The sequence below is a fragment of the Protomyctophum parallelum genome (assembly GCF_964188405.1).
Source record: "Protomyctophum parallelum genome assembly, chromosome: 20".
NCBI lineage: Eukaryota > Metazoa > Chordata > Actinopteri > Myctophiformes > Myctophidae > Protomyctophum > Protomyctophum parallelum.
In genome coordinates this window covers 33,637,854-33,665,745 of record NC_139718.1, presented here as the reverse complement: position 1 = coordinate 33,665,745, position 27,892 = coordinate 33,637,854, and the positions used below count along the sequence as shown (strand labels likewise).

Here is a 27,892-nt window from a genome sequence, read left to right as displayed (position 1 = left end):
TGCTGAATACATTTACACTGCTGCACGGGAGACCTGGGTTAAATAAATCCTGGGTGTTATACCAATCTCACCTCTCAAAATGTGGGCCATATTTTCGCCAGTGCCTTATCCCTAATTGTATTTGCCTTCTTCTTTTTTTTACTATTTTGAAAAATACGACATGTTGTGAGCTTGTAGATTGGCTATTGGAACTATTCAAAAACGGAAAAGGCTTAATTTTTAAAGCACATACGAAAATATGGCCCTAATGTATGGATTAGCTTGCTCATGTTTCTTACTGCAAGTGGAGGGTAGGACTTTCCGACCCATTTCCTACTAGGAAATCATTCTGCTGCCGTCAAGAGCAAATACAGTAACCGTCAGATATTATATGCATTACGTGCATTGATGTAAATGAAACTCACTTCCTAAATAGGAGGCCACAGGGCGTTTTATTGTTTATGCAACAAATGGACAAAGACATGTCACAACCTTTGTTACTGTGGTGACATTATGTTTGATCTCGACAAAACAAAACGGCAAGAGATACATTCATATGCATTTGTAGGTCGTCTGCAGGTCATTCCGCTACTTGAGTCAAATTGTTCTCGCAGTGTTTGCACTGTACTTCCATTATCTCTCCGGAGCCTTGTATTGCCTCAAGATCCATTCAGTACAACAGGAATGTCTTTTCAAGGCATTGAGATGAGATCTATTTTTTGGAAGGGTTGTCTCAGAGACATATACCTGTGGCTCTGTACTACCTAGAACGGAAGGTATAGTTCTGGAAATATGAAATGGCACGCTCCACATTGCCTACGCATGACATACCACCAGTCTGACTTGTCATATTTAGTGTACTGTACCGGATGTGCCTTGTACTTCCCTGTTTAGCAAAGTATACCCCTCGTTTACTGCAATACACAGAGGAATTCATGCAGGGAAAGGTTTTGACCTGTACTAATAGTCACATATTCATTAATTAATAAGGATACATCAAAGGCTAACTATTTAACTACAGTCGTACATTTCCTTTTTAGCTCACTGTGAACTGCATGTTTCAAATAGCACAGATTCCAACACAAGTAGCTATTCAGGCAAGCAAGTTCTACATTACAGAAATGCGACCACTGGCCTGCACGTCACTTTTCCAAGAACAATATAGGCCTATAGCATGTCCAGGAATCCCATCCCATCAAAAACTAAACCTGCGCACCTTCTGGTTTAGCCTGGCAGCACTAGACGGATCACAAGGGATCACAAACAGTACGTTGCCCCACAAATCCCTGTGACCACACAACGGGATCAGCACTATCTGGCAACTCCAGGCTACTTTTGATTGTCGCAACATGCATTTCTCTAGTATCCGACCCGAAAAAAATTAATCTTTAGGACTGACTGTGTCCACACTGTTATTTGCAAGTGATCAGATCGGATTTGTGCATATTATTCAGACATGGTCGATCTGCAGTGGTTGTTGTGGTAATGATAATGGCGTGAGTAATGCTTAACGTATTCTCTGTCATAGGACAGTGTCCAAAATCTGTGTCCAAAAACATGTGTGTGGATCTCTTCAGACTTAATCAAACCAATCTGATCATAATCTGGATAGGCCAAAAATCTGATTTTGAGCTGCCAGGCCCAGTCTGAACATCATAACCAAGTTATCCGTTGTCTTGACCCTTTGTTTTGTACCATGTTGTCACAGCTCCCACACAAGCATGTGTATACTCCTCTACCAGGAAGTGTTGATGAGAGGACCGCTTGTATGCAAAACCTGAAGTATCATTGAAACCACATCGACTGATATTGTGGTTTTGACAACTTTATGTTCTCTGGTTCCTGCTGGTTTCACGTAGTTGAGCAGTTATCAAAGTGACAGCGAAACGGAATGGAATTACCTGAGTGTGCAAAATATTCAACCTTCATACATGGTCAAAAAATGTATTTTTTTCTCTTTTCTTCCCCCCCTATAGCAGTCATTCTTAAGACAGTAACTTCTTGGTCTCATCGTAGAAGCTGCAACAAGCAGCAGTCCCAAAATGGGGGTTGGATGTGTGTGTGTGTGTGTGTGTGGGGGGGGGGGTCATCTATCTGGCAGCGGCGTCCTTAAGCGCAGGGAGGATCATCAGACGGCGTCATGGGGCTAGACGGGGGCGCTGTGCTCAGAGAATGAAAGGCGAAGATGGAGGGATCGTAGGTGTACCTGGGCAGAGGACGGGCACCGCTCAGATTCTGTGGAGAGACAAAGGGATAGGGGAGAGGAAAACATAATGGTTAATGAGACCGACTGATGGGTGACAAAGTGGGAATGCAAGGGTTAACCACTTAACCCCTTAGTTGGCCGGTGTCCCCCAGGGCTCTGTGCTATGTCCGCTCCCCTCGCCGAAAATGGCCCGATCTTCGAGGTCACAATAAACGCGATCACTTATTTCCGCGGAATGTTTGCCCCTGAACAGGGACCCTATAGGTCAACAGCATTACTGCTCATTCACAGGTTAGCAGCACTGACTTGCTAGGTATGCATACCTATAGCGGCCAGTTTCTTTTGGTTTTCTTTTTTTATCCTTTTTCTTTTCTCCTTGATTGCACAGTGCAAGTCTGCAGGCTTATAAATACAGTCAAGGTCATGAGAATGAGGGAAAAGTCCATGAAAACAACATATATATATAGTAGAGCAACAAGTACACACACAGGGGAGGGAAACTAGTGCTCTTCTTGTACAATAGTGGACTTTTCATTCATGGTTTAAGTTCAGTGACATGAATGCTTTTCCACTCCCAGAGCCAGCCCCCCCCTCCCCACCTCCCCCTCCCCTCCCGGTATAGTCTCACTCTTTGCAGCTCTCTGCAGGACCTCCTGGTCTAAAATTAGCCCTGGTCATTTTCCTCCCGACAGGAAATGGCTTTGTGTGATTTGGCAGTGAGGTAGCACTTTCCCCCGTTCCCTGCTGCGGGAGGGGGGGGGGGGCTGTAAAGGTGGGCTGGGAGAGATTGAGGCCTTGAGATGGATCAGTAGTCAGAAACTGACCCTACAGGCTGTGGTGGAGGAAAAAAAAGTACTATTTTTCTTTTTACTTAAGTAAAAGGTTGCTCTGTTACAAGTAAAAGTCTGGAATTCAAAATTTACTTGAGAAATATAAAAGTATATTATTATTATATTATATATATATTATTATATATATATACATTATGCACAATGTCACATCTCACATGATTTCGATTGTGTGTGTGTGTGTGTGTACGCGCACGCGCGAGCGAGCGCGAGAGAGAGAGAGAAATGCTGATTCCACCAGTGCCATCTGCCCATACATGCACCTCGCTCACCCAGCTGCCCTGCCGTGCTGTGCAGCACTGCTGTTATGGGCGCAGGTATAGGAAAAGTACCCGCAGTGGCATCGAGCCATGTGGGTACACACGGCAGCACCGTAGGCGCTTCTGTTACATGGCTATCATAACGATGTTGCCATTGACTTCAGCCAAGGGACTCGACGATGCTGACAACTGGGGCAGCAGCGCAGCGACAATTCCCCATGTGCCATTTAACCCATTTTACAAATGTCTTCTAAATCATGACAGTTTTCTGAAAAACCTATCTTTCTATGTCAGTGGTCCTCACCTTTTTCATGTCAAGGACCCCCAGAATTATCTGTTTTTGGCTGCAGACCCCCATCTGAAAATATGTTGTTCCAGGGACCCCCCAGAAGCAAAGATTTGAGTTAAAAAACGTTCGCTCTGAAAGAATATATATATTCAAAGATTTCTGCCACATTTTCACGATTTTTCAAAATATAGCAATCTACAAGCTTGTAGCGCGGCACCATGAGCTTGTAGATCTGCTATTTTTCAACAGTTAAAGTATAACATTATGCTTAAAACACCAAAAGGGGTAAAGTAGGTGTTCACCAATGCTGATGAAAACACTTCTGAACGAGAAGGGGTGCATGTTTAGCCACTTAAAGCCCTATGTCATGCTACATCATATACGCTGGTGTTGGATGGACAGCGAAAGCAACCGATTTACAAGCTCACAGCGAGTTGCAATGCGGCACACTGTGGAGCTTGTGCATCTGCTGTTTTTTGACTATTTTCTCGCTGAATGACAGGGAGGCCCTGGCTGAGGCCAGCAGGCTTAAAGTGGTTAAGGAAAAGTTAATGATAGTATCAGCCCTATGTAGACGTGACGTGACTGGTTAAGATGTTTTCCATATGGTAGCCGCCTGTAAGTCAACACGGTTGCTTTGGGAAAGAGTTGCACCTTTTAAAGCTGGATATCCCTGTTCACGTCGTGTGCCCTGTAGCATGTTTACCGTTCCCCACAGAGCTGTCCTGTGTACTCTGTTGCACGCTGACAGACATGTAAGGCCCAAAGAGGGTTCAGACTAAGTTCAAGACGACGTGTAGCAGAGTCGTCGCAGACCAACTACTAATTACACACTATAAGAACCACCTAAAAGGCCAAGGAGAGAAATGTGTAGGCTATATCCGTGCAACCACGCCACATTCCTGCCGTTCTTCGCACAGAGCTAGTTTATCAACTAGTTTGAGGGAAAACGGTCTCTGACTGTGTCAACAAGTTAGCTCAAGAGGATATTTTCGGGATTAAACTATTTTAGTCCATCCCGCTGGTCCGCTAATCAAGCACTCACAAAGGTGCCGTGCTGTGGGGGTGCTGTTTTCGCTCTTGAGCAATGTAACTTTGAATCAATATCACGATTTATTTCAAACGTTTGCCTCGATCATTATCATTAAAAGAAAATACATTTTGTGAAATAAGCTTGCAGACTTGAGCCTGTGAGCTTGTAGACTTACATTTTTCATAATTTTTACATGCCACCATTGCACCGTTGTTTATCAGACTAATCCAATTTTGTCGATTTGTTTTACTGTATATAAGAAAGATATATACCCCAAAAAAGCTTGCTTTTCGATTATTCAGGAAAGTCAGTAACTTTAAATATCAGTTTCGATATATTTCAGTTAATTGCCCAGCCCTGCACTGAAGTAACTTCTTTAACCCACGGCAGCTGGAAAGTTTTCAAACCGCAAACTTTGAAAACAGAACACATTTTTCTATCAACCTGTGACCTGATGAAATCTAGAGAATTCCAGCTTCCTCCGGGGCCAGATAGGCAAGATCATACAATCTATTTCATTCAATCTGCATCCTTGATCTCACAGGCTTTTACATCCATCCGTGTCTCTGTCTCAACCATCTCTCGCATCTCAGTCGGTCTGCCCTCCACCAGCCCCATGCAGATAGGATCACTCTCTGCTGAAGCTCGCACCTCAACCCTGCCATTCATCTCCAACCCTAGCTCTGGTCCATAGCGTTAGAAGGAGTTCTCCTTAACACTATGCTACTTTTTCTGCCCTTTCTCTGCACACCCGCGGGCGGTAGCGCAAGCTAGGAAACCCGTCCTTCTTTCCTTAGTGGGACCACTTTGCATTTTTTTAGTAACTTTATTAGTTACACTGCGCCCACACAGATCTTGTCAATAGAACATTTCCATTTAACCGATTTCCCTTCCGGTGAAATGTTTTCTTTTCTATTTTAGAGACGGGAGGTAGGCCGGGGCTACGAGTGTTCCTCCTGAAGAAAGTACGCTTTCAACATCTTAAAACCGTCTTAGTAGTACAGTACAAAGTACAGTAACAGTACTCTGGGCACAGTAGAGTACAGTACAGAGTATAGTACAGTACAGTAGGCTACAGAGTATACAGTACAATGCAGAGCACTGTACAGCACAGAGTATACTACAGTGCAAAGTATATTTGCACCGCTCACTTCACACGGGTGCGATTTTACTACAGACAAGGGGCTGAGCGGCTTGCGGCTGAAAAGTAGCATGATAGTGTTAAGGAGAACTCCTTTCTAACGCTATATGGACCAGAGCTACTCCAACCCCTACAGCGCAGCAGCCTCCAGCCAAGGCTCTGCATTGTCCTCCCTCCGCTGCCACCACCACCACCATCACCCCACCGACACTGTCATCACCCGCCACGGCCCCATGCACGCCATCCCCATGCATCCAGCTGCCTTCTGAGACGCGGGGGCCCCCGTCCGGGGCCTCATCCCCCCCCCCTCCAGATCCGGTGTCTCCTCTGGACTGTGGCCAGGAAACTGAGGGGCTGACAGATAAAAGACAGGGGGGGGGGTGAAGTTATGAGGGAGAGAGACGGGGATATGAAGAGAGGATGAAGTGTGCAGAGAAAGAGAGAGAGAGACGGGGGCAGATCACAGTGCACGCTAAGTGGCACAAAAGGGTAGAAAGAGTGAAGGGGTCACAGAGGTTCCGCTGGGGGCCCCTGGGGGCCCCACAAGGCTCATCATCAAGCAACCTTCATCGCCCCGGACCTAGAAAATGTCCAGTGGTGGGAAAAGTACTCCCATTTTGTACTTGAGTAATATAATCAATACTGCAATTGAAACACTGTTACAAGTCAAAGTAAAATGTACTTAAAAGTACCAAAAGTAGAAAGTACTCTTGTCTAGTCTCATTTCAAGTTTTCAAATGTATTTAACATCTTTTGAAAATAGCAGATATACAAGCTATTTTTAAATGGCAGAAATGTATGCCTGCATAGGGCTGAAGTGGTTAACGTATGTTTTGTAATAAAGTATATAAAGTTAATATAATTGTAGCAGAGTAAAGGTATAATATTTGCCTCTCTAAGATGTAGTGGAGTAGAAGTGAAAGTATTGTAAATTGTAAATACTCAAGTAAAGTACAAACACCTCAAAATTGTACTCGAGTACAGCACTCGAGTATTGCAAATATTACTTAGTTGCTTTACACTGCTGAAAACATCTCTGCCGCGCCTGGAACCCGGCCAGCCACCGCGGACGTCACTGTCGGCGACAACAGCGCTTTACTAACGAGAGCAGCAGGACCAGGAGATAATGAGCAATATCTCCACGAATCAGTGGAGCAACACAGCGAGCAGCCGGGCGGCCATGCACTGCGGGCTAAAAATGGAAAATGACTTCATCCTGGCAATGCACCACAAGGGAACCGACCGCACAACACTATCTACCTCCTCCTCCTCCTCCTCCTCTTCCTCTTCTTCTTCTGCCGGCTCTCACTTCTCCATCTCACTGCTGCTCTGCTTTGAGAGATCCCACCTTAAAGGACAACTTTGGGGGGCGGTTTATTTCATTTTTTCAAGACCAACTGCTCATGTTTTAGGTTGTTATTAGAGAAAGTAAAAGATGAGTGTTCATTCTTTTTCATTTGCTGCTTTCTTTCGTTTTTGCGATATTAGCTATTTTTGACAGGGGGCGGGGGCATTCCAACAACAAGTGGCTAAATTTTCACAGCGATGTCTTTATTATTATTATTTACTAATTACTATAGTCCTATTAGACCCCAGGAAATTACATCAGGCCACAGTAGTTTCTGTGTGTCTGAACGAACAACTGACTACTAGGGGGCTGCCATAGCCTACTGTGTGTCATAGGCTCGATAGAACAACTGACTACTAGGGAGGCTGCCATACTGTGTGTCATAGGTTCAATAGGGGGCTGCCATACTGTGTGTCATAGGTTCAATAGGTCAGTTTGTCACCTCCCCCTTCACATTCAATAGATCTTGGGATCTTTTGTGGCCAGATGTAATGTCCTGGTGTCTCGTATAGGACTATAGTAAATGCGACTGGATTGGTTTACCCTATAGGTTGTGACGTTGGTACTGCACTGCACGCACGACGTGTTCGTTCGTGATACACGTCCGTGACACAAACAAGGGCCGTCATAAGCCTCAACAGACACCGTCCCACACAGCGTGATACTAACATCGCTTTTCACACCACCACTACCACCACCACACAGCATGTCCTTCTGGAGCGGCCATGGTTTGTGCCAAGGGACCACAACAAGGCTGCTTCCAGCTGACGTGAGCTCTGTACCAACACCATTCCCTCAATGCCAGCTGCTAAGCAAAACCTAGAACCGCACGTATAGTATGTGAGTGCAGGGACCATGCTTCTGCCAGCCATCCAAGACGGAATCCCCACTTGGCCAGGGGTGATATTCTGCTCATGAGCTTCATGTCCCCAGATGTCAGTGAAGTGACAATTTAAGGACTTTTAAGAGCTTTTGAATGCCTTAAAAACAAGGAGGGAAGTCGAAAGTAATCAACAAACAATGCTATAAAAACTGGTCAAACGTATAAGGCCAAATAATATACTAGATAACGCCTCACTTTGTGTCTGTGTGTATCTGTGGAACCGAAGATGGTAATAATGCCCCAACTCCTACATTCCAAGTGCTTGTCAGGGTGGGGGATTGCCAATTTAAATAGGCTTATTCTGGAGGGTCACAGCCTGAAAAGTTTGACAACCACTGTTCTAACCAACAGCAGGATTTACATTTCTCAATGATAGAGCAGCATGACCACGTCCAACCACTGCAGATGTGCCATTTATAAATGTATTAGCATACTCTAATGCTACTTACTGCCTGGGCAGCTGCTGTGGGAACCTGGTGTCTGCAGAATGCGCCCAGATGTATCTCATTGGCTCCTTTACTGGACACGACCAATTCGGAGTTGGCGCTTTTCAGTGTTGCTAAGATACGATCCCCACACACCATGGGATCTATTCACCACAACAACCTTGAAAGCGTGACTATGCAACAAGTAGTGTGGGTGCATGTGTTTGGCCCGACGTACTAACAGTCCTATACATTCATGAGTCCGACACCATACCCAAAACTAATCCTAAACCTAACCTCACAGGAAGCCAGGGGTTGGTTTTAACCTGCCACAGGTTATAGTGATAACTTGCCACGCACGGGCATGTTGGGAGCCACGGGTGAGTTGCCATCTAAATATAAAACCCACAATGTACTATAATATACTCGGATCAGAGATTCAAAAGTGCTAACATTGTAAATTTCAAGTTAAAGTGGGCACACGGTATATACGTCACGGTCGCATCCCTTGAGGTGAGTTTTAACCCAGCCATGTGTTAGTTGTAAGTAACCGTCCATGCATGTTGGAAGCAACAGTGTTGTCGGACTAATGCCTGTCTAATAAACGTATATGCACCCCGAATGGTGCCCGTCAGCCGGTCAAGAAAAAGGTTGAGAATCCCTGCTCTACCATACAGACTGCTAACTGCAGTCGTTTTTGTTATATCAACACTCTGCAAATAGTCTGAGAATATATTAGAGGCTCAAACATGTAGCCTACTCCTTTTCACTCACAGGAAAACTAGCGTAATAACTGTCAGATGTAATAATGTCTGACAGTTGTCAGACATTATATTATAGCATTGTTTGTTTCACTTGGTTTTGATGTGCAAAAAGCAAAACTCACGGCGGACTGTCACATGTCTCGAGCAAGCATGGCTCTGTCACTATAAGGGGCATGGAACAAACGTCAGTGCCAGATGCCGTCCCAGCATGCCGTTGGAGGGGCATCGAGGTACGGACAGACTGGCCGAGCGGTTCACGGGAACCAAGCAACCCTGCAACCTTATCGCCACTGTAATAGATATACCTAGATCTGGACTGCCTATTGTCGCACTGCATAAAAGAGAGGGACTGTGTGTGTGTGTGTGTGTGTGTGTGTGACACAGAGCGTGTGTGTGCGAGAGAGAGTTCAGATTATCACCACTAGCCTGATCAAAATCTACCATACATTGTACAGCATGCATGGTACTTTTGTACAAAGTACAACATGTTTGTTTTATTCATGTGGGAACGACGTTAGCAGCTTCAATAACAACTGAACTCACCCGAATCTTTATTGTGCGTGTTTTCCCCCCGCAGTTCTTCTTCAGCAGCATTTTCTGTGGGGAACAAAAAACATGTGAATTACATTAATGAATATATTTAGTTCTCCATGGTTAGTTTCTACAGTGTATCCTGTCTTTGGCATTGAACTAAAAAGCAATACAGTGGACATAGCCAGTCTACAAGCCGTCATGACATGTTCTCAGCGTGTAGACCTGCGATTTCCACTATTTTTGGGAGGGGGGGGGGGGGGGGGGGCAGGTCAGGGGTCGCGAGACATGGCCAAAGCATTTCCGGGGGTCCCCAGCCAAAACGTTGAGAACCCCTGAATGTTTTTGCGCAACCTTTTCAGGTATAGAGGCCCAAAAGAGAGAATCCATGTTCACATTGAATATAAACTAGTGAAAATAGCTGATCAGCTTGTAGATCTGCTATTTGTTTTACTATTTTTAATTGTATATCTTTTTTCATTTATGGAATTTGTCCCAAAGCCTAACGATGGGGAGAATCCATATGCTCCCAATAGAAGAGCTGGAGTGAGTCGGCCCTCAACTTCTCTCTTTGTAGGTTTTGTTTAAAAAATTATACACTGATTTTACATTAAACATTGTTGTTTAATGTAAAATGTGATGCTCGGTGATGTTTTTAAATGTAGGAAAAGAAAATGGGATTATTACTCAAGGCGTGAAACATAACAATTGGTCTGTGACCCAAAAATGAGTCGCGACCCAGTGTTTGGGAAAACAGACAGTATATAGTCTAGACGACTTGTGCACCGCACGAGCCACATCGCCGTATTGTTGTTGAGAGTGTGATTTCCAACGTGCAAAACAGGGCACGTCGTGCACGGTGCGTGGTCCAGAACTGAACACTGAGTTCACGTCAATTAACGCTGAATCATCAGGGTGATCAAGGAAGTGCCGTCTCACTATGGAGCAAACAGTGGGTCAAACGAGGCTTATGTAATATCCTGTCTTTTAGGCTCGCCTTCCACGCAGCGCTGCCATTCTCGCGAACGGCGGGGGTGGAGGCGGCTCACAATCAAGGAATTGTCTTGTGGTCGGGGAGGTAGCTTCTCAAAGGGGGAAGGGAAGCCCTGGGAAGAAGGGCAGCACAAAACCCCTGCTGCTGCTGCTGTGTGTGTGTGTGTGTGTGTGTGTGTGTGTGTGTGTGTGTGTGTGTGTGTGTGTGTGTGTGTGTGTGTGTGTGTGTGTGTGTGTGTGTGTGTGTGTGTGTGTGTGTGTGTGTGTGTGTGTGTATGTGTGTGTGTGTATATCTAAAGTCTTCAAATCATTGTAGTGGAGTAAAAGTAAAACGTTTGCCTCTGAGAATGACATGCAGTTGCCACGAATGACAGTAAAGCACACCCTGGAGTGTAATATTGCTTAATTAGCATACTCTACCATACAGACAGACTGGTTAAAATCCCATTTTATTCATTCAAATAAGTTGTGTGTCGTCCCCCTGCCCAATAGCAACCTGTGGAGCCTCCGCGACGTGCCAATTGTTTCTCAAGCTGTTCAACTGGGGATTTCCATATTTCCTTTCGTTCAATCGTCATTGAACAATCAAAGCTGTAGCGTTTGATGACTTTGGCAACAAGTGTCTGCCCTTGTCAACCTTGATCGGATTGTGCCATGATGTCCATGCACAAGTTGTCTCCCAAATTGTGCACCGATCAGCAAAAAGAAAAAAAAATGGACATCTGCCACACAAACTGTTGGTCATCATCCATGATAATCAGGCTGACAAAACAATGGAAGTCCCACATCTGAGCACTTGGGCGAGGATTAGCATGCATGATAGATTAACAGAGGCTGAAAGAAAACAGCCCGCTGGCCCCTTGATCCCGGGCCTTTAAGAATATTATGAGATAAATAAATGTATCAACAAGGTTGAAAGCTCATGCTGCTTTCACAATGGTCCACGGCTGCCCTTCATGTTTGTCAAACACACTGCTTTACGGACGTGTCCTAGATTTGGCCTGTGAACTCGGAAACCTTTTTCCAGAAGAGTTCCGGCCCCCCTGAAGCCTTTCAGTTTGGATCGATTTTCAAAAGCATAAATTTGCCTGTTCTGCTTTTTTGACAAACCCATACGCAGTGGCGTGTAAATGTACTCAAGTCCTAAAGATTTTCAGGTATTTTTACTTTCTCTCCGATTTTCAGTACTTTTACTTCTACCCCACTACATCTCGGAGGATAATATTGAACTTTTATGCCACTACAATTATATGAAAGCTTTATAGTTACTTTTTATATTTTTATTATTATAACAAAACACACTAACTACTTTCACAATGTTTTCGCTTCAGCGGCAGTCATTTCAATTCCGTGTTTCCTAATGGAAGCCAGTAGGCTCCAGTAGAGCCTATAGATAATTAAATACTGGCTCTGACAAGCATGGTCTTGATGAGTCTTTTTTTTCTTTTTTTGGCTTTCACCTTTTTTTCCAGTTTTTTTATAGAGGGACAGAGAGTAAGTAGGCTGACAGGAAATGGGGGAGATAGGTGGGGGAGTGACATGCAGTAAAGGCCGTCGGGATTGGGAGTCGAACCCGCGGCACACTGCCAGGTGCCTGGACCGCTGAGCCACGGACCAGGCCATGGTCTTGATAAGTCTTGATGAGTAACCTACTGGTGATTATAGGTTGAAGCGGGCATTCGGAGCGGTGATATATTTCAGCCATTTGAAAATAGCAGATCTCTACAATGTGCCACGATGCATTTTGAATACGGGACTTTTACTTAAAGGACCACTTCACCACTTTTCAACCTATCTTCATATAATAGGTCCTCACTAATTATCATGATAAAATGGCACGATTTATTTCTACTCAGTCTGTGTCTCATAGGAGGGCTGTGGGCAGTTTAGAAACCGTCTTCCAGTGACAACATCATTAGGCAGATTATTTTTTAAACAAGATTATTTTTATAAAAAAAATTAGATTTCCATTATCGTGAGAACGAGGGCTTCCATTTTCGCATTGCAACTTTTCAGAACTAGAAAGCCTGCTGTTTTTATTGGCTTGTATTCCTCATCGATGATGTCACTGGAAGACGGTTTCTGAACTGCCCACAGCCCTCCTATGAGACACAGACCGAGTAGAAAATAATTGCGCCATTTTTTTCTTGATTTTTAGTGAGGACCTATTATATGAAGATAGGTTGAAAAGTGGTGAAGTGGTCCTTTAAAGGAGCATTCAGTGATTTGGGTGATTTGAAAACCCCCCCGGTCTTCCTGCAAAAGTGTCTATTTAATACGGAGTGTAATGAAAGTATTCACACTATAGAGCTATAGAGCGTTGCAGTCCCGCCCCCTCGTGAGACCCGGAAAAGAAATCCCCGTTCATTTTCCTCATAGACTTTTCAGAAAGTATTTATTTAAAGACGTTTACGCCGCGGACAAAGCCAACTCTTGTCGTGACAAATCATGACAATGAACACAATGTTTTGGGCCAAACAAAGAATTCGAAAGTAGAAAGAAACAGCAGGTTACAACACTTTTTTTGTTGTTTTTCTTCTTTGTAATTATTTGTTTGGTCCAAAATATTGTGTTTGTTGTCATGATTTGTCACGACTCGAGTTGGCTTCGTACGACGCTTAAAAGGTCTTTAAATAAATACTTTATGAAAAGTACATTTACTAAGTACTGTACTTAAGTAACCTTTGTATTCCCAATTTCCAATACTCTACTCCACTGGCACTACATCTCGGATCCAAATATTTTTGTAGATTTTGATTATTATGACAAAACATACACTAACCACTTCATTTCTAAAATTGCCATTTAGAGATCTGTTGTACTTTCACTCAAAGTATATATTTTAATTCCTATAGAATATTTCTATATTGCAGTATTGATACTTTTACTTAAGTAAAAATTGTGAGTGCTTTTTCCCACAACTGTACATTACACAGTACTGTTACAGTGTAATGAAGGATACATTACACACAGCGTTACATTGCACCCGCGCATGTGAATGAATGTTATCAACCAGATAATCGGGTGACTTATCAAGACGATCTTATCAACCTTATACAGTTATACTGCATGTATACAGGGAGCATTTTGGTGTTTTAAGCATTGTGTTATACATTAGCTATAGAAAAAATAGCAGATCTACAAGATCATAACACGGCACCGAGTGCCGCGCTACGAGCTTGTAGATCTGCTATTTTTGAAAAAAAACGTGAATATATCTTCTTTCAGAGCAAACGTTTTTAACTCAGTTATTTGCGTCTCTGCGTTTCCTAATCGCAGCCAGTCGGCTCCAGTATACAAGCAGTAGGTCGATTAAGATCGTCCTGATAAGTAACCTACTGGCGAAGTGGCGATTATCGGTTGATTTTCATTCAAATCCGCTATATAGTGTAATGAAGGACATTTGGGGGACATGGTTCCATTGCCAGCGAGGAGAGAGCTGGTTGACTGCACAGCAAAATCCTCAGCATCAATTTAACCCTGAGGGTTAAAATGACACGTATAGGACTTAAGTGTGTGTGTGTGTGTGAGGGTGTGTGTGTGTGTGTGTGTGTGTGTACCGTGTTGACGCTGCCGAGCTATGAAGGGTTAATGTTGGAGCTGAGCACCGTCTGCCTGCTACCTCCGTAGGCCCCCTATTGTACTCCCTTGCAGCACCTCCCATTCCACTTGACTGAATGCACACGCACGCACGCACGCACGCACTGAGATACACTCATATACACAATGATAAAATACTTCAAAGATCAACACACACACTATATATCCATGCATGCACAGGCAGGCAGATAGACATAAGAAAGAAGGTATAGCAGAAAGAATAGTTAGTTCTCTCTAGTTAGTTCTTTCTGACCCCCAAATGCACGTACACACACACACACACACACACACACACACACACACACACACGCACACGCACGCACACACAGCTCTCATTCACTGCCTGCTGTGTGTGATCATCTGCTCTCTCCCTCCCGAAAAACCCTGTGAACATATGGTGGACCTTTGAAACCTGTAGTTTAGTCTCCACGAGAGCACACATATTACACACACACCCTTCTCCCCCCCCCCCCACCCTCATACTAGAGAGCCAACAAGACCGCTGGGAGCTTCAACGATCAGCTCGGAGCAGCTTCTCTTCTCCATGACTCATTAGTGGCTGTCGTTTTTTTTCCTTTTTCTTTTTTTCTCTCTCTTGTTTATTTAATCCTCCTCCTCCGCCCCTCCGTCGTTTCGTTTCCCCCTCCTCGCTCGCCAGCTTTTGTGAGAAACCCGGGACGGACATCTGCCGTCCGTGCCTCCCTCGAACCCTCGCCTTCATCTCCTTCCAGCCAGACCACCGTGGTGGCAGGCGTCCGGCTAGGGGGGGTCGCTTTGTGTGTTTGTGTGTGCATACAGGGTAAGGCCGGGGGGGAGGGGAGAGGGGTGGGGGGGGGGGGGGGGCATCATTGTAGTCTGGGGTTCTAATCCTGTCCTCTAGTTTGCCTGGCAGCGTGCAAGGTTTATACAACCATAAGAACGAAAAACAAGGATATGTTTGGTCTTTGATGAACTTAACATCATCAAACATGGTGGAAGAAGTACTCAGATGGCAATACCACAATGCAGAAATATTCTGCTGAAAGTAAAAAGCCTGCATTCAATATTTTGTAATGAAATGAAAAAGCATTGGCATCCTTACAGTACCAAAGTAAAATGAACTCATCTTTTTTTGTCTCCAAAATTGACAAAAAACTGCAATATCTACAAACGTCAGAATGTTGTGAACTTGTTTGGCTATCCCTGGCTAATGTTCTGCCCAGAATATGGCTGCCGGGGATCAACTAGGGCGGAAGTGGCTCAGGGGTAGAGTGGCTGGTAGAGAACCGCAAGGTTCCCAGTTCGATCCCGGGCTCTCCCAGAGTTAGTGTCCAAGTGTCCTTGAGCAAGACGCTGAACCCCTAACTGCCCCTGATGTGCATGGTTTCCTCCGCCATCGGTGTACGAATGGGTGAGTGTAATTCACAATCTATGTACAGCGCTTTGGATAAAAGCGCTATATAAATGCACTTTGGGTCAACTGCTGTTGTTTTTAATAATGTGCTACATAAATAAAATGGACTTGACTTGACCATGTGTACCATTAACTGCTGCTTATACAGTACTGACCTGTTGCATCTTCTCCAGATCCAGGCTGGGCCTGACGGACTCCCCTCCCCCTCCGTAGCTGTGCCGGTGCTTCCTGTAGGGGGCGCCCCCCCCACAGGACTGGTCAAAGTGGGTCAGAATGATGGGCCGGGCCGCCGGCGGAGGCTGCTGCACCGCCACCGCATGCAGCTGGAAGCGCACGGTGGCGGTGGGAGGGGGCTTGAGGCTGCGCGGCGGGCTGGAGCTGAAGAGCACCGGGCTGGGAGAGGCGGCCAGGCGAGGCCCCGGCTCCACCACCACCGCCGGCGGAGGAGGAGGCCTGGCGACGGAGACGGAGGCCGGGAGGGGAGACCCGCCGCAGCCGCACAGGTCGCGCACCTCCTCGTCGCTGGACGCGCTGCTTTGATGGTCGCCGTGGGGGTGGTGGGGGTGGTTGGGGTGGTGGTGGCGGCGGTGGTGGTGGAAGGCCGACGCCCACTTCCTGCTGTCGCCGATCCTCTCCAGCTCCTCCTCGGAGGAGTGTCGGTCCAGGCTGGCGTCCAGGAGGAGGCGGAGGCGGCGCAGCCGGGCCGGGGAGGGCGGGCCCTGGTTGTGCTGCTGGCTGGTGGCCAGCGGGGTGAGGCCGCAGTTCCTCCACCGCTCTGAAAAGACCGGGAGAGGACGGTGGATTCTCAGACGTTTTCGTTTGGCGGACCCCCTCCCCAGGTTAGTGTACACGCATCCGGCCACACAGAGCCCCGTCATTGTTTTTTTTATATATATATTCCTTATCCCACGATTTTGTAACCCATTTTTCACCCCTGTGTCAATCATCTAATGTGATCCTGGGCTCTACACACCCTCCACCAACCTAGTCCCCTTATGTGGGGGACATGGGGAGAGCAACGGCTGGCCAGGGGGAGGCAGTTCAAATCTAACCCATCATTGTTCAAATCTAACCAGTATGGTAGGGGGTGAACTGTTGAGGGGCTCTTTTATACAATAAAAAAGCCATAGCTTTTTTGCAGCCATAGCGTAAGCCGTAAGTATCCATTTTGTTCCATTTGCACACTGAGACCCCCTGGAACCCCCTCAACACTGGTGGTTCCCCACTTTGTGTGTGTGCAGTGCACGTGTGCGTGCAAAATTATGTATCTTTGCTGTGTGCCAAATAATTACGTGCATTAATTACAAAAGCGTGTGCTTTCATTTTATTTTGTACTGTAAAACGTTCACATATTTCAGTTTTATAAGCTGGCCATGAAAATTAAATAAACAACAATTTTCACGTGATTTGTATTAATAAGGATGATCATAATAAGCAATGCGTGCCGAGAGTAATAGAGAGAGCAGTGAAATTCCTGCGTAGACATGATGCAATATAATAATGGGCGAAAGGCAACCTACCTCTGTCGATCTGTGCAAGTTCCTGGTTCTCGCCCTCGGAGTCGTCACTCTCCCCTCCCTCTCCACTGCCATGATAGGAGATCTGCAAGGGGATTGGGGGTCAGAGGTCAGATATGGCATGAAGACCTGCTCAATTAACCATTACATGCTTTATTTTGGCGAGGAGCTGCAGCAGCGCTGCTGGATGAGACCGTCTTCGAGCAAAGCCACGGGAGAGTTTCTCGCTTTGAATATTGAAGCAGATTTAGGCAGTTAGAGTCTTTGCATGAAAAGGTCTGCAGATTATTATTTATTCTTTTTAAACCAAAAACAGCCTACCTACAAACTGCAGGAGCCTTGCCTACAACAAAATATATGACCGAAAGTTCATTTCAAAATACAAATGACTCAACTGAAATGGCAAAACATAACAAATGCTGGCACAAATCATATTGAACCTTGCACAAAGCTGCAATGTATTTTTCTGAACCCACTTTTTTACACGTTTAACTGAACTGCCACACATAAATGTGATGTGCATCCAAACTTACTTGCATTTCTTTAGCTAATGTGTTTACAAGCCAACTGTTAAGCTATGGTAACCTGTTTTTTGTGTAACCTGAACCACACTATCTCTTAAAAAATCAATTCCTCGATTGAACCCAGAAACCCTGCAGACTGTAATGCTAAGAGTTAAGTAATGTTCATCACACTTGGTAATTACCACTCTGAGGCCCGGCCGCGCAGCTGCCATCTGTGCTTGTGTATGCATGGGTATACGGCGCATGCATGCACGCGCGCACACACACACACACACACACACACACACACACACACACACCTCCTCTTCCTCTTGGCAACTTCACACAGAGGGAAAGAGGAGAAAGGATCCAAGGCTCCAAAGCCCTGACATGGCCAGACTACATATCATGACTATCAACTCAAATATTGCTTCCATGTTAAAGGAGCACCTGTTTTCAACCTATCTTCGTATAACTGGTCCTCACTAATGCTCTTTATAAGATAGCACCATTTCAGAAAACCTGCCTACCAGTGTCGGTAGACACTAGGTTTGGTAATTTGCTACAAAGATTTCAAATGAGGTTTACATTAATTCAAGAACAATGGCTCCTATCTCAGTATGCTAACTTCCCAGCCAGGAAAGATGTCGATGATGACGTACGTCATTGCTGCTCAAAGCAGCTGATGTCTGCCCAGAAAAATGAGACAGAGTGAGTAAACAGAAAGGGTGCCATGATTGCCATCTTATGATGAGCATTAGCGAAGACTGTAAGATAAAACAGTTGAAATGGTGAGGTAGATTAGAATATAAACTTGGCAGGCCAGAGTACAACATATACACTATTGTCTGACTAAAAGTCAGATTCATACTGTACAGCATTGCGCACAGACCCATCAAGCTCACAACACACCACGGATGAGACACATTGTGAGCTTGTACAGTAGGTCTGCTATTTTCAGCGTGTCAATGTGTAACTCACAACAGTACTAGCAAACTTGAAAAGATCTGTTCAAACTTCTGTCACAATCTTTAGCAATTGTTTCACAACAATAATATGGAAGCAAGGACAAGCGTGTGTAGCATTATTCGGCTTTGGTTTGCGGTTAAACAGTGTGTCGTTTCTGAGTCAGCCTCCCAACAAACAACCCTTCAATTTAACATTGCCTTCGTGTGCCTTACTCAACAGGTTACCATGGTATTATCAATACTACTGCTGACCAGTTGAGTAACAAGTCTGTTTCACAATCTGATGAACTACCATGCACTCACACACAGTGTGGCATGTCACTGCATATGGGTCGTAAAAGAAAATAAGAATATGCAAATCTCAACTTAACTGGGTTTGTATGTTAAAGGTGTGTGTGTGTGTGTGTGTGTGTGTGTGTGTGTGTGTGTGTGTGTGTGTGTGTGTGTAATGTACTATATACTATTCAAATACTGCAAGTATTTGAATAGGTCTATCTCCCATAACAAACAGTGGCAGGCCGTCAGTCAAGCATGGACTTAATAACTACAGAACATCAACACAAAATGGGAAGCTTTTGAAACGCCATGCAATTGTTTTGTTCAGCGTTTGTGTCTGGTCTGTCTGTACTGAGCCTATATGCATTCACGTTCTTCTTCTGCAAATATCATTACTGCATATTGCAAGGGCACAGGCTGTACGACGGACGTGGTACAGACTTTGCCTATCTGTCAGCAAAAATGAAAGAGGGAAAAAAAGACAGCTTTGCATTTGCTATTCACTTATTCAGTGAGGCACAACTGATTTGCTTACTGTTTTAGCAAGGTACTTTAAGTTTAAGCAATGGTTAAAGTTTTCAGTCAGTTTCTACTAGACTTACAGCCCTGAAAAAACAAAAAAACAAACAAAAAGAAAACAGTATTACGAAAATGCCTCAGATGTCATCACCTCACCACCGCAGTATTTGGTCAAATTGTGGTGTGCGTTAGCTTTCCTTCTTTTTTTTTTTTAAGATATTTTTTTGCGGCTTACGCCTTTTATTGATTTTTGAAGGGACAGACAGTAGGCTGACAGGAAACGGGAGAGAGATGGGGGGATGACATGCAGTAAAGGCCGTGTCGGGTCCGGGAGTCGAACCCGCGGCACACTGCGACTGGATCACCAGTCCGGTGCCCAGACCGTTACGCTACGGCCTGGGCCTGCGTTAGCTTTCCTGCTAACACTTGCTGAATGTGAACATGGGAATCAACTAAGGATGTATCCTTGACAATAAAATCTGGAGTGTGTTAGTTTAACCCCGAACAAGTGTCATAGAAAAACAGACCGGAGCCATTTTGTGACAGAGCAGCCTCTGGGAGACTCATTTTGATTTTCAACAATACAGTCATTGTACCGTTTTTTATGATGTTCAATATACACATTTATTGTCTCCACCAGGCCGAAGGCATGGGGGGAGAGCATGTTTTGCACTCCGTCCGTGTGTGTGTGTGTGTGTGTGTGTGTGTGTGTGTGTGTGTGTGTGTGTGTGTGTGTGTGTGTGTGTGTGTGTGTGTGTGTGTGTGTGTGTGTGTGTGTGTGTCCGTGTGTGTGTGTCCGTCCGTCCGTCCGTCTGTGTACAGCTAATCTCTGGCACCATTAATCCGGTCGATGCCAAACTTTGCACACACACTCCCTGGATGCCAACGATGAACATCTGCCCCAAATTTTACGGCCTGTTATGGCGCCACCAGGAGGCCGACTTTTGTAAAACACATTTCTTTACTCCTCCATATTTTGTCCAAAAATCATTACACAGTATCTCTATAGTCATGTGCTCTAGACAAATCCGTCCGATATTTCATATTCCATCCTGATTGGCTAACATTGGCTTTCAAAGTTTACATGATTGGATTTGAACAAAAAGCCTGAAATCATGAACGCAGCATGAAATTTACGTGAAATCTTTCACAGACGTTCCTACTAGGCTGAGGAATATATCCCACCCTGTTATAGTGCCACCAACAGGTGGCACTATAACAAAATGCCTCAAATCATCCAATTGCCAAGGCGTAAGAAGAAATTAAGGGCACCCTTTTCACATTGGCTTATTATAGCGCCACCAGGAGGCCACAACCTGACCTGCCCTGGTGGAGTCCTGTGCCCCGAGGGGCACTTTTTCTAGTTGTATTTATTATGCTGTATTGTATGTTTGTGACATGTAGATTCTCAGTCCCACAGAAGGTTCACAGATCTGCTGTTATGTGACATGGAATCTAAAATGCTTGTGTTTATCTATGCAGATGCTGTTATTGGCGGAGCTGCCTTGAAGCCTGTGTAGTGGGGTGTGGTGCCTGAAGACTAAGAGCTGATTACATTATGGGGAGCACCTTTGGTGGATTGCTAGTACCTTGGGGTTGGTTGATTACTTAAGCCATGGGTGGAGTCTGTAGTCTATTTAAAAGGGAATGGTTCAGCTGAGTGAGGGCTGCCATGGGGAGAGGCTGACACCTGTACCTATGTTGTTTGAGTTGCCTTTTCTTTTGTTGACCAGTTTTTTCACTTATGTTATCCAGACCTGGAACACATTTAAAACAAATCCACGTACAAGCTTGCCTTTTTTCACAGGCAAACAGCAGCTCCACAATCCTTCTTGGTAACACATTTGCTGTGCAGCATGGGCACAAAAGCACAACAGGCCCCATAATATGGTAGCATCAATGGGACTCGAGGGGTGTTGATGTACACCTGCATTTAAGAAAACCATGTTTACCACTTCATCACAAACGTTCACATATACACCCACACTGACACACACAATGCCAAGGCATGAGATGCACACACACACACACACACACACAATCTACTTGTGTGAGCAAACGCAAAAGGACCACCCACCATCACCTGGAATGCACTGTGCACACACCCACATGTATCAAGCTGGTAAAACGGTTTGATCATGACCTCTAAAAGCTAATTATGACAATACCCATGCACAGCTACTTCAATGTTGGAGCATGTATCAAGGAGAGGCTGCTCATTTGTTCTCTATCTCTCTACCTACTAAATTGTTGGCTGAGATGAAACACATCATCATATAATAAGTAGAGGATATCCTCCTGGCATTCATTGTTGCCTTAGTTTACCCAACAGGCGTAGCTGGTGCATTCAGGTCGAGGTCAACAGCAATTGTGTTTGACACACTGGCAGCCAAGTGGTTAAGCAGCAATGCCTCTCGTGGTGTTCAGTGCACACCGTAGGGAAAATAAGGCTTTATTTTGTGCCCATTCACACGGCGGCCATTTTGCTATGAAGTCAATGAAATGCCACCCCCGGCCGTCAGGCGAGCGTATGTCATTGTATTGTAGCATGTTTGTAACCTAGTTATTATGTCACATGATATAGCGTTTAATAATTGTAAGAGGAAGCGTAAAAGTAATTACCAGATGAAGAGCATTGATGTAGCCTAGTATGTATGTTGTTGTGTAGCAGTGCATATCAGGGTCTAGTTTGCCTGTGTCCCTGTTTCTATTTGATTATTTTTCACCCGGCACCTGCTTTGGATGTGCAGAGTGCAGACTAGCAATTATTTCATAGTTGTTGTGACTTAAGTGTGATAAATTACACTAAAAGCAATAGAGGCATGTGGTAGAAGGAGCCAGTACAGCAGGTCTTCAGACAAATAGCGTCAGACTGCCCAACCATCGACCACAGACTTAAGCCTAACTCATACTTTGTCATACGACCGTGTCACTCACCGCAACTTTTCAACTGAAAATGTGATGCATTACACATTAGCTGAGTGGTTCTCGAAGAGTTTCATGCAAACCCCCACCTAAACAGATTTTGTACCAGGGAGTCAAAATCTTTCTATAATAGCAAATCTACCATCTCGCAACGCATCGCAAAGGGTTGTGGATGTGAACTTGGCTATTTTAGAATAGCCAAAAAACATCATGTTAATACTGGAACACCCCCAAGGACCGTAGGAGGTCCCTGGTCCCATGTACATGTACTGAACTCCCCATCTAATTTGGATGTTGAACGGGGGAATGGAGTGTTTAATTTAAGAGTTTAATAGTCAATCGATTCTGTACAACAATACAACACCACATTCAGCCCACCACTGTGTGCTGCATTTGTGTTAAAAATATCTGCAGCCGTTGATAAATTGATATCACACTAACGGGCGGCGTACTAAGTGTCTGGTGCCCAATAACTATTAGCTTACAAAAATCATGTGCAGCAAATTAAATTCAAAATAATTATGCAATGTTAAAGGACCACTTCAGCACTTTTCAACCTATCTTCATATAATGGGTCCTCGCTAATAATCATGATAAAATGGCACGATTATTTTCTCTCTAGGAGGGCTGTGGGCAGTTTAGAAACCGTCTTCCAGTGACATCATCATTAGGCAGATTGTTTTGCAAAAATGCTTTGATTTTCGCATTGCAACTTTTCAGGACTAGAAAGCCTGCAGTTTTTATTAGCTTGTATTCCCCATCGATGATGTCACTGGAAGACGGTTTCTGAACTGCCCACAGCCCTCTTATGAGACACAGACTGAGTAGAAAAGAATTGTGCCATTTTTTCATGATTATTAGTGAGGACCTATTATATGAAGATAGGTTGAAAAGTGGTGAAGTGGTCCTTTGAGTAAGTCTAAGCACTAAGCACTAAGAAAAAGAGGCTGCGCATCAACAATGGGTTTTCTCAGTGGAGTGCTAGACCTTCATAGACTTCATAGAGAATTAAAACATCCCCAAAAGGTAGCACATCCAACATTTCAAATCAATGGAGGACAAAGTACTCACGTTTCCACTTTTTTTGTATTGGCAAACACAAATAAACAAACGCCAAATGTGTTTCGGCTATAAGCCTTCATCAGAGCAATAAAGCACTGCTGTACTGTATACTTTAGTGATACATATAATTCCGGGGAGATCAAGTACAATGCCTTAAATTATTTAAAAACCACTTAAGCCCTATTAAGCCCGTGGGATGGTAACATTATATATATCATGGCGAGAATGCGATATGCATAATAAGAGTACTATGTTCATGTTGTGTTTACATGTTACATGTTTAGATTATTAATAAATCAGGGGGGCACACAACCGATGCGCCAGTGCGCATACGTCGTCAAAATGTTTTCTGCGCGTAGATCAAAGGCATGCAAGGCGCATTTGCGCACCAAAGCTGAGACAGTTATGCCGAGAAATCTGACAGGCATTAAAAAGCAACTCAAATGTGATGTTAATGTCCTGTAAGTAGACTTAGAAATAAAACTAGTGTTGACTAATCATTACATGTGGCTCTTATTTTGAAGTGGAGGAAGGAAGTCCGTTTCAGTTGTAAACAAGCTACTATGACACTTTCCCAAAGTTATGCCGCCGAGGTTCGGAGCTCGAAGGTCAAATTAATTAGAAACAAATGGTTCGAAGGTTCGCTCGAGAATTCCTGCCGAAGGTTCGAGTCCTAAAAACAGGGCTAGGGTACAACCTTACAATCCACACACTCACCTTAAGCTCTCTTTTGAGCCTGTAAATATACAACTTTTTTGGTTTTGCTTATTATTTGTGTGAATTTTCACCTATAATGACATGCCCAAAACAGGTTGAAAGTGGTTAATGCACGTAATGAGGATCACAGCAGAAACGACAAGCTGTCAAATTAAGAAGTGCTACGTGCCTGGAGTGAGAATGGCTGCTGCATGTTAGTGTGTCAAGAACGCTTGAATGAAATCCTTGTCACTCACTTCCATCGCTGAGCAGCTTGCTAAGCTGGATCAATGGAAATCTTGGAACTCGCAATGTCAGTGTATCCAGGCTGTCCAGTTCACACACACACGCTTGCACGCGCACACGCACACACGCACACACACACACACACAGCACTGTCCTACACTGACGTGAAAACATTCTCCTCATCCTCTGACAAACTCCCACACTCTTGCAGGGTCACGGTATAGACTTCCTATACTGTAACACTCAAAAGGGATCTCGACCAATTCTAGACTTGTGTAAATAGTATTCATTAGCGTAAGCTCTCGGGAGCAGAACTATACCGGGGTCAGACCTAACCAGACTTGAAAACTGTAATTACAGGCCCGTGGCTCAAATGCAGAATGATATGAAAAACGTTGAAAACCACTGGCATACAGGATGGTAACTTTCCAGCTAGTTTCGTGTTGCCAGACTATTGCCTCTCGCAATTTCCGAATGCTTCCATCATACAGTCTGGAGCAACGGAAGAGCTATCATGAGTAAAATATAAAGAGGAAGTGGAACCTCCTCCCCACTTCTGTTTCGTCTTTACAGTCACGCAAATTTATCCTAATATAAATAGAGCACCGAAGTCTGACGTCACTTTCAGTAGAGGGCGCCAATACACAGGTTCATGTATTTTTTTATTTGCATTGATGCAGATCAACTGTAGTCATATCATAACTGTTCAGATCTGGCCCAGAATAAGCTATATTATTTAAACTGGTGAAGACGCCCTGGAAATTACATAAAGATCATCCCCATATGGGCTGTGATCTGGCCTAGTCCTGAACGTCACCGGAGTCACCGGAGGACGTCGTCATAACGTCATGATGACGTCAATTGGCTTGCTGGGTTGGTTCACCTTGCAGAGGAAGACAGAAATCCCCCATTTTTCACAACTGCTGTGCTGATTTCATCAGGAGTTTGTTTGGAAGAAATGACAGCTGCAGCATACCACTATGGTTAGTCTAAAAGTTACTTCATAACCACGCCGTACAAATCCTTGGTGTTCATTTAACTCTGAGAGTGTACAAAATTGTTCCATTTGTACACCGTCAGAGTTAAATGACCAGTTGAATCCCCAGCTGGGGATTTTTACAGCACCGGGGGTTTTGTCAGCTGCCTCTCTTTGTAAAAGCCATTGGGGATGCAGAACCTACTTACATACCGGTAGTTTTCCATGTGTGCCACACCAGGGTGCAGGCAATGCTGTTTGCATACAATTCACCTTTATTTTCACACTAACTGCAAATATTTGGGTGGAGTCCCATTGGTAAGCTGCACAGCATGTAAATCAATGGTTCTCAAACATTTTCAATTTCTTTATTCAGTTTATTTTATTGTATTTATTTAAAAAAAAATACGTATCCTTAACTAATAGCCACTAGCTGTGACACAAAATGGCTCCTGCAACTCTCCTACTGTTTGGCACACAAAGGTAGTGTGGATGGGGCAAGTTATTAGTGACCCATATACACAATGCAGCACAATAGTACACCCTTCTACTCACAAAAAAGGGACTTATGTGCAAAGCGAGTAGCCAGGGCAGTACACACATTCAGAGAACAACTTTTAAGTTGACCCCTCGGCAGAAAGCTGTATTGTTAGAGGGGGTCAAGAAAACTATAGTTCCTTAAGTTTTACTAAACTTTGTTTGTGTGTGTGTGTGTGTGTGTGTGTGTGTGTGTGTGTGTGTGTGTGTGTGTGTGTGTGTGTGTGTGTACTTTGAACAACATAATGTGGAGACATTACTGTACAGACACACAAAAAACTCCAGATTTCCCCTCTGAGGAGAAACAGATGTGTAATAAATATTGTGTAAGTGTGTGTGTGTGTGTGTGTGTGTGTGTGTGTGTGTGTGTGTGTGTGTGTGTGTGTGTGTGTGTGTATGGTGTGTGGGCACACCTGTTTGTCTATGTGAATGAGAGAGTGTGTGTAAATGGTAACTCATGTTTTCACTGCATTGTTTGTATAATTCTGTGCATTCCTTTTGTAAATGTCTGGCTACAAAAAAAGGCATGTAGTATAACTCCTTTTTATACCACCGTAATGGATGGTTTGGAAGGCGTACACAGTACACTCCCTGAGAAGAGCACAACAACACATACTTCCAAACACAGACTGTGTGCGTGTGCGTGTGTGTGTGTGTGTGTGCGTGTGTGTGTGTGTGTGTGTGTGTGTGTGTGTGTGTGTGTGTGTGTGTGTGTGTGTGTGTGTGTGTGTGTGTGTGCGTGTGCGCGTAAAAGTAGACTTTCATTCAAGGCTATATACAGGGCAGGCCATGATCATAGTGCTGAAGTCTGCCTAACATGTCACAAGGCAAAGATAAACACACCTTCCACTATAGCATGCTCATCTTCTTTTGTTTTATATGAGATGATGCAGCAATTTAAATGAAGATCTTTTCCAGTGGTTCTCAAAGTGGGGTTCGGGGACCCCCCAGGCCAGCTTTGAGGTTCCAGGGGGTCCTCGGCTAAATTAGTTCATAAAAAGATATAGCATCCAAATAGATATACCGTATAAACTATAGTATATTTTTCTCTAAAAAGCTTGGGGGTAACTGTGAAATCTTTAAGAACACAAATCTTGTATTTTCAGTTGGGGTCAAACTTAAGGCCAAATTGGGGGTCCTTATAGGCTTGACATGAAAAGGTTCGAGAACCACACTACTGATCTATTATTCCAAAACAACTTACCTTAAGTTGAAAGGGGTGAATCTCATTCAGTGAGTGTCTTCTCAACTTCTTAGTCAAGGTCTTCAGCATTTTCCCCTGCCCTGACTATTCTATTAGCTTATATGGCTTATCCTCTTACAGTTGTTCTGTAATTGCTTGCTTTTAACTGGGCTGACGCCAGGTGACAGCTATACAATTAACTCATTTAAAATGGAAACTTTTGCACTTCGCACATTGAAAAAACAAAAGGCACGCAGGCAGGACTCTCACTGCCGCAAAACGGACATAATTAGCCTGATACTGTAACACGCAGGCTCAAAACACAACTTATCGTACAAAAATATATATATTCAAGCAGCTCTTGGACAAGTGCTGTAAGCAGGCCAACTGTACTTTTATCAGCCGTACGTGCAGCATCCGACCTCGTTAACATGGAGAAATGTCTTGTTGAAAATCCGTTACTTTGTCATAACAGCAGCGTATCTCTTGCAGCCCTGCGGGGCAAAGCGGTGAGCTTGTTATTCCTGGGAGTTTTCGCTGCGATCGTGTCCGTTAAAGGTCTCAACCCGGGTTCAGTTCAGTCTCACTGATCGCTCCACCATGACTTTTACTTCAAAAAAACAAGATGTTTGTAAAACAATGAAGAACTAAAATTTAAGAACAAAAAAAATCAACTTGTTCACATTCACACGCATCCAACCACAGCCACGCACACACATACACACACACACACACGCACTCTCACACACACACATTCATACAATACATACACACTGCACTGACACAACAAA

The 27,892-nt window shown here is 44.3% G+C and overlaps 2 protein-coding genes across 2 annotated transcripts in view; one reads left to right on the top strand and one right to left on the bottom strand.

Moving 5' to 3' along the window:
- Positions 1–15,942, top strand: part of slc4a1ap (solute carrier family 4 member 1 adaptor protein) — a 34,854-nt gene extending 18,912 nt beyond the window's left edge. Inside the window, exon 16 of the transcript XR_014570860.1 lies at positions 15,867–15,942. The gene's annotated coding sequence lies outside the window, so the exon portion shown is untranslated. The remainder of the gene's footprint in view (positions 1–15,866) is intronic.
- LOC310878146 (uncharacterized protein) lies at positions 409–27,892 on the bottom strand. Its single transcript, XM_083792294.1, has 5 exons — positions 27,123–27,892; positions 17,214–17,295; positions 15,849–16,468; positions 9,720–9,773; positions 409–2,214 (listed from the first exon to the last, which is right to left on the bottom strand). Exons 1-5 carry the CDS (start codon positions 27,189–27,191, stop codon positions 2,089–2,091), a joined length of 951 nt encoding a protein of 316 aa, XP_083648420.1. The 5' UTR covers positions 27,192–27,892; the 3' UTR covers positions 409–2,088.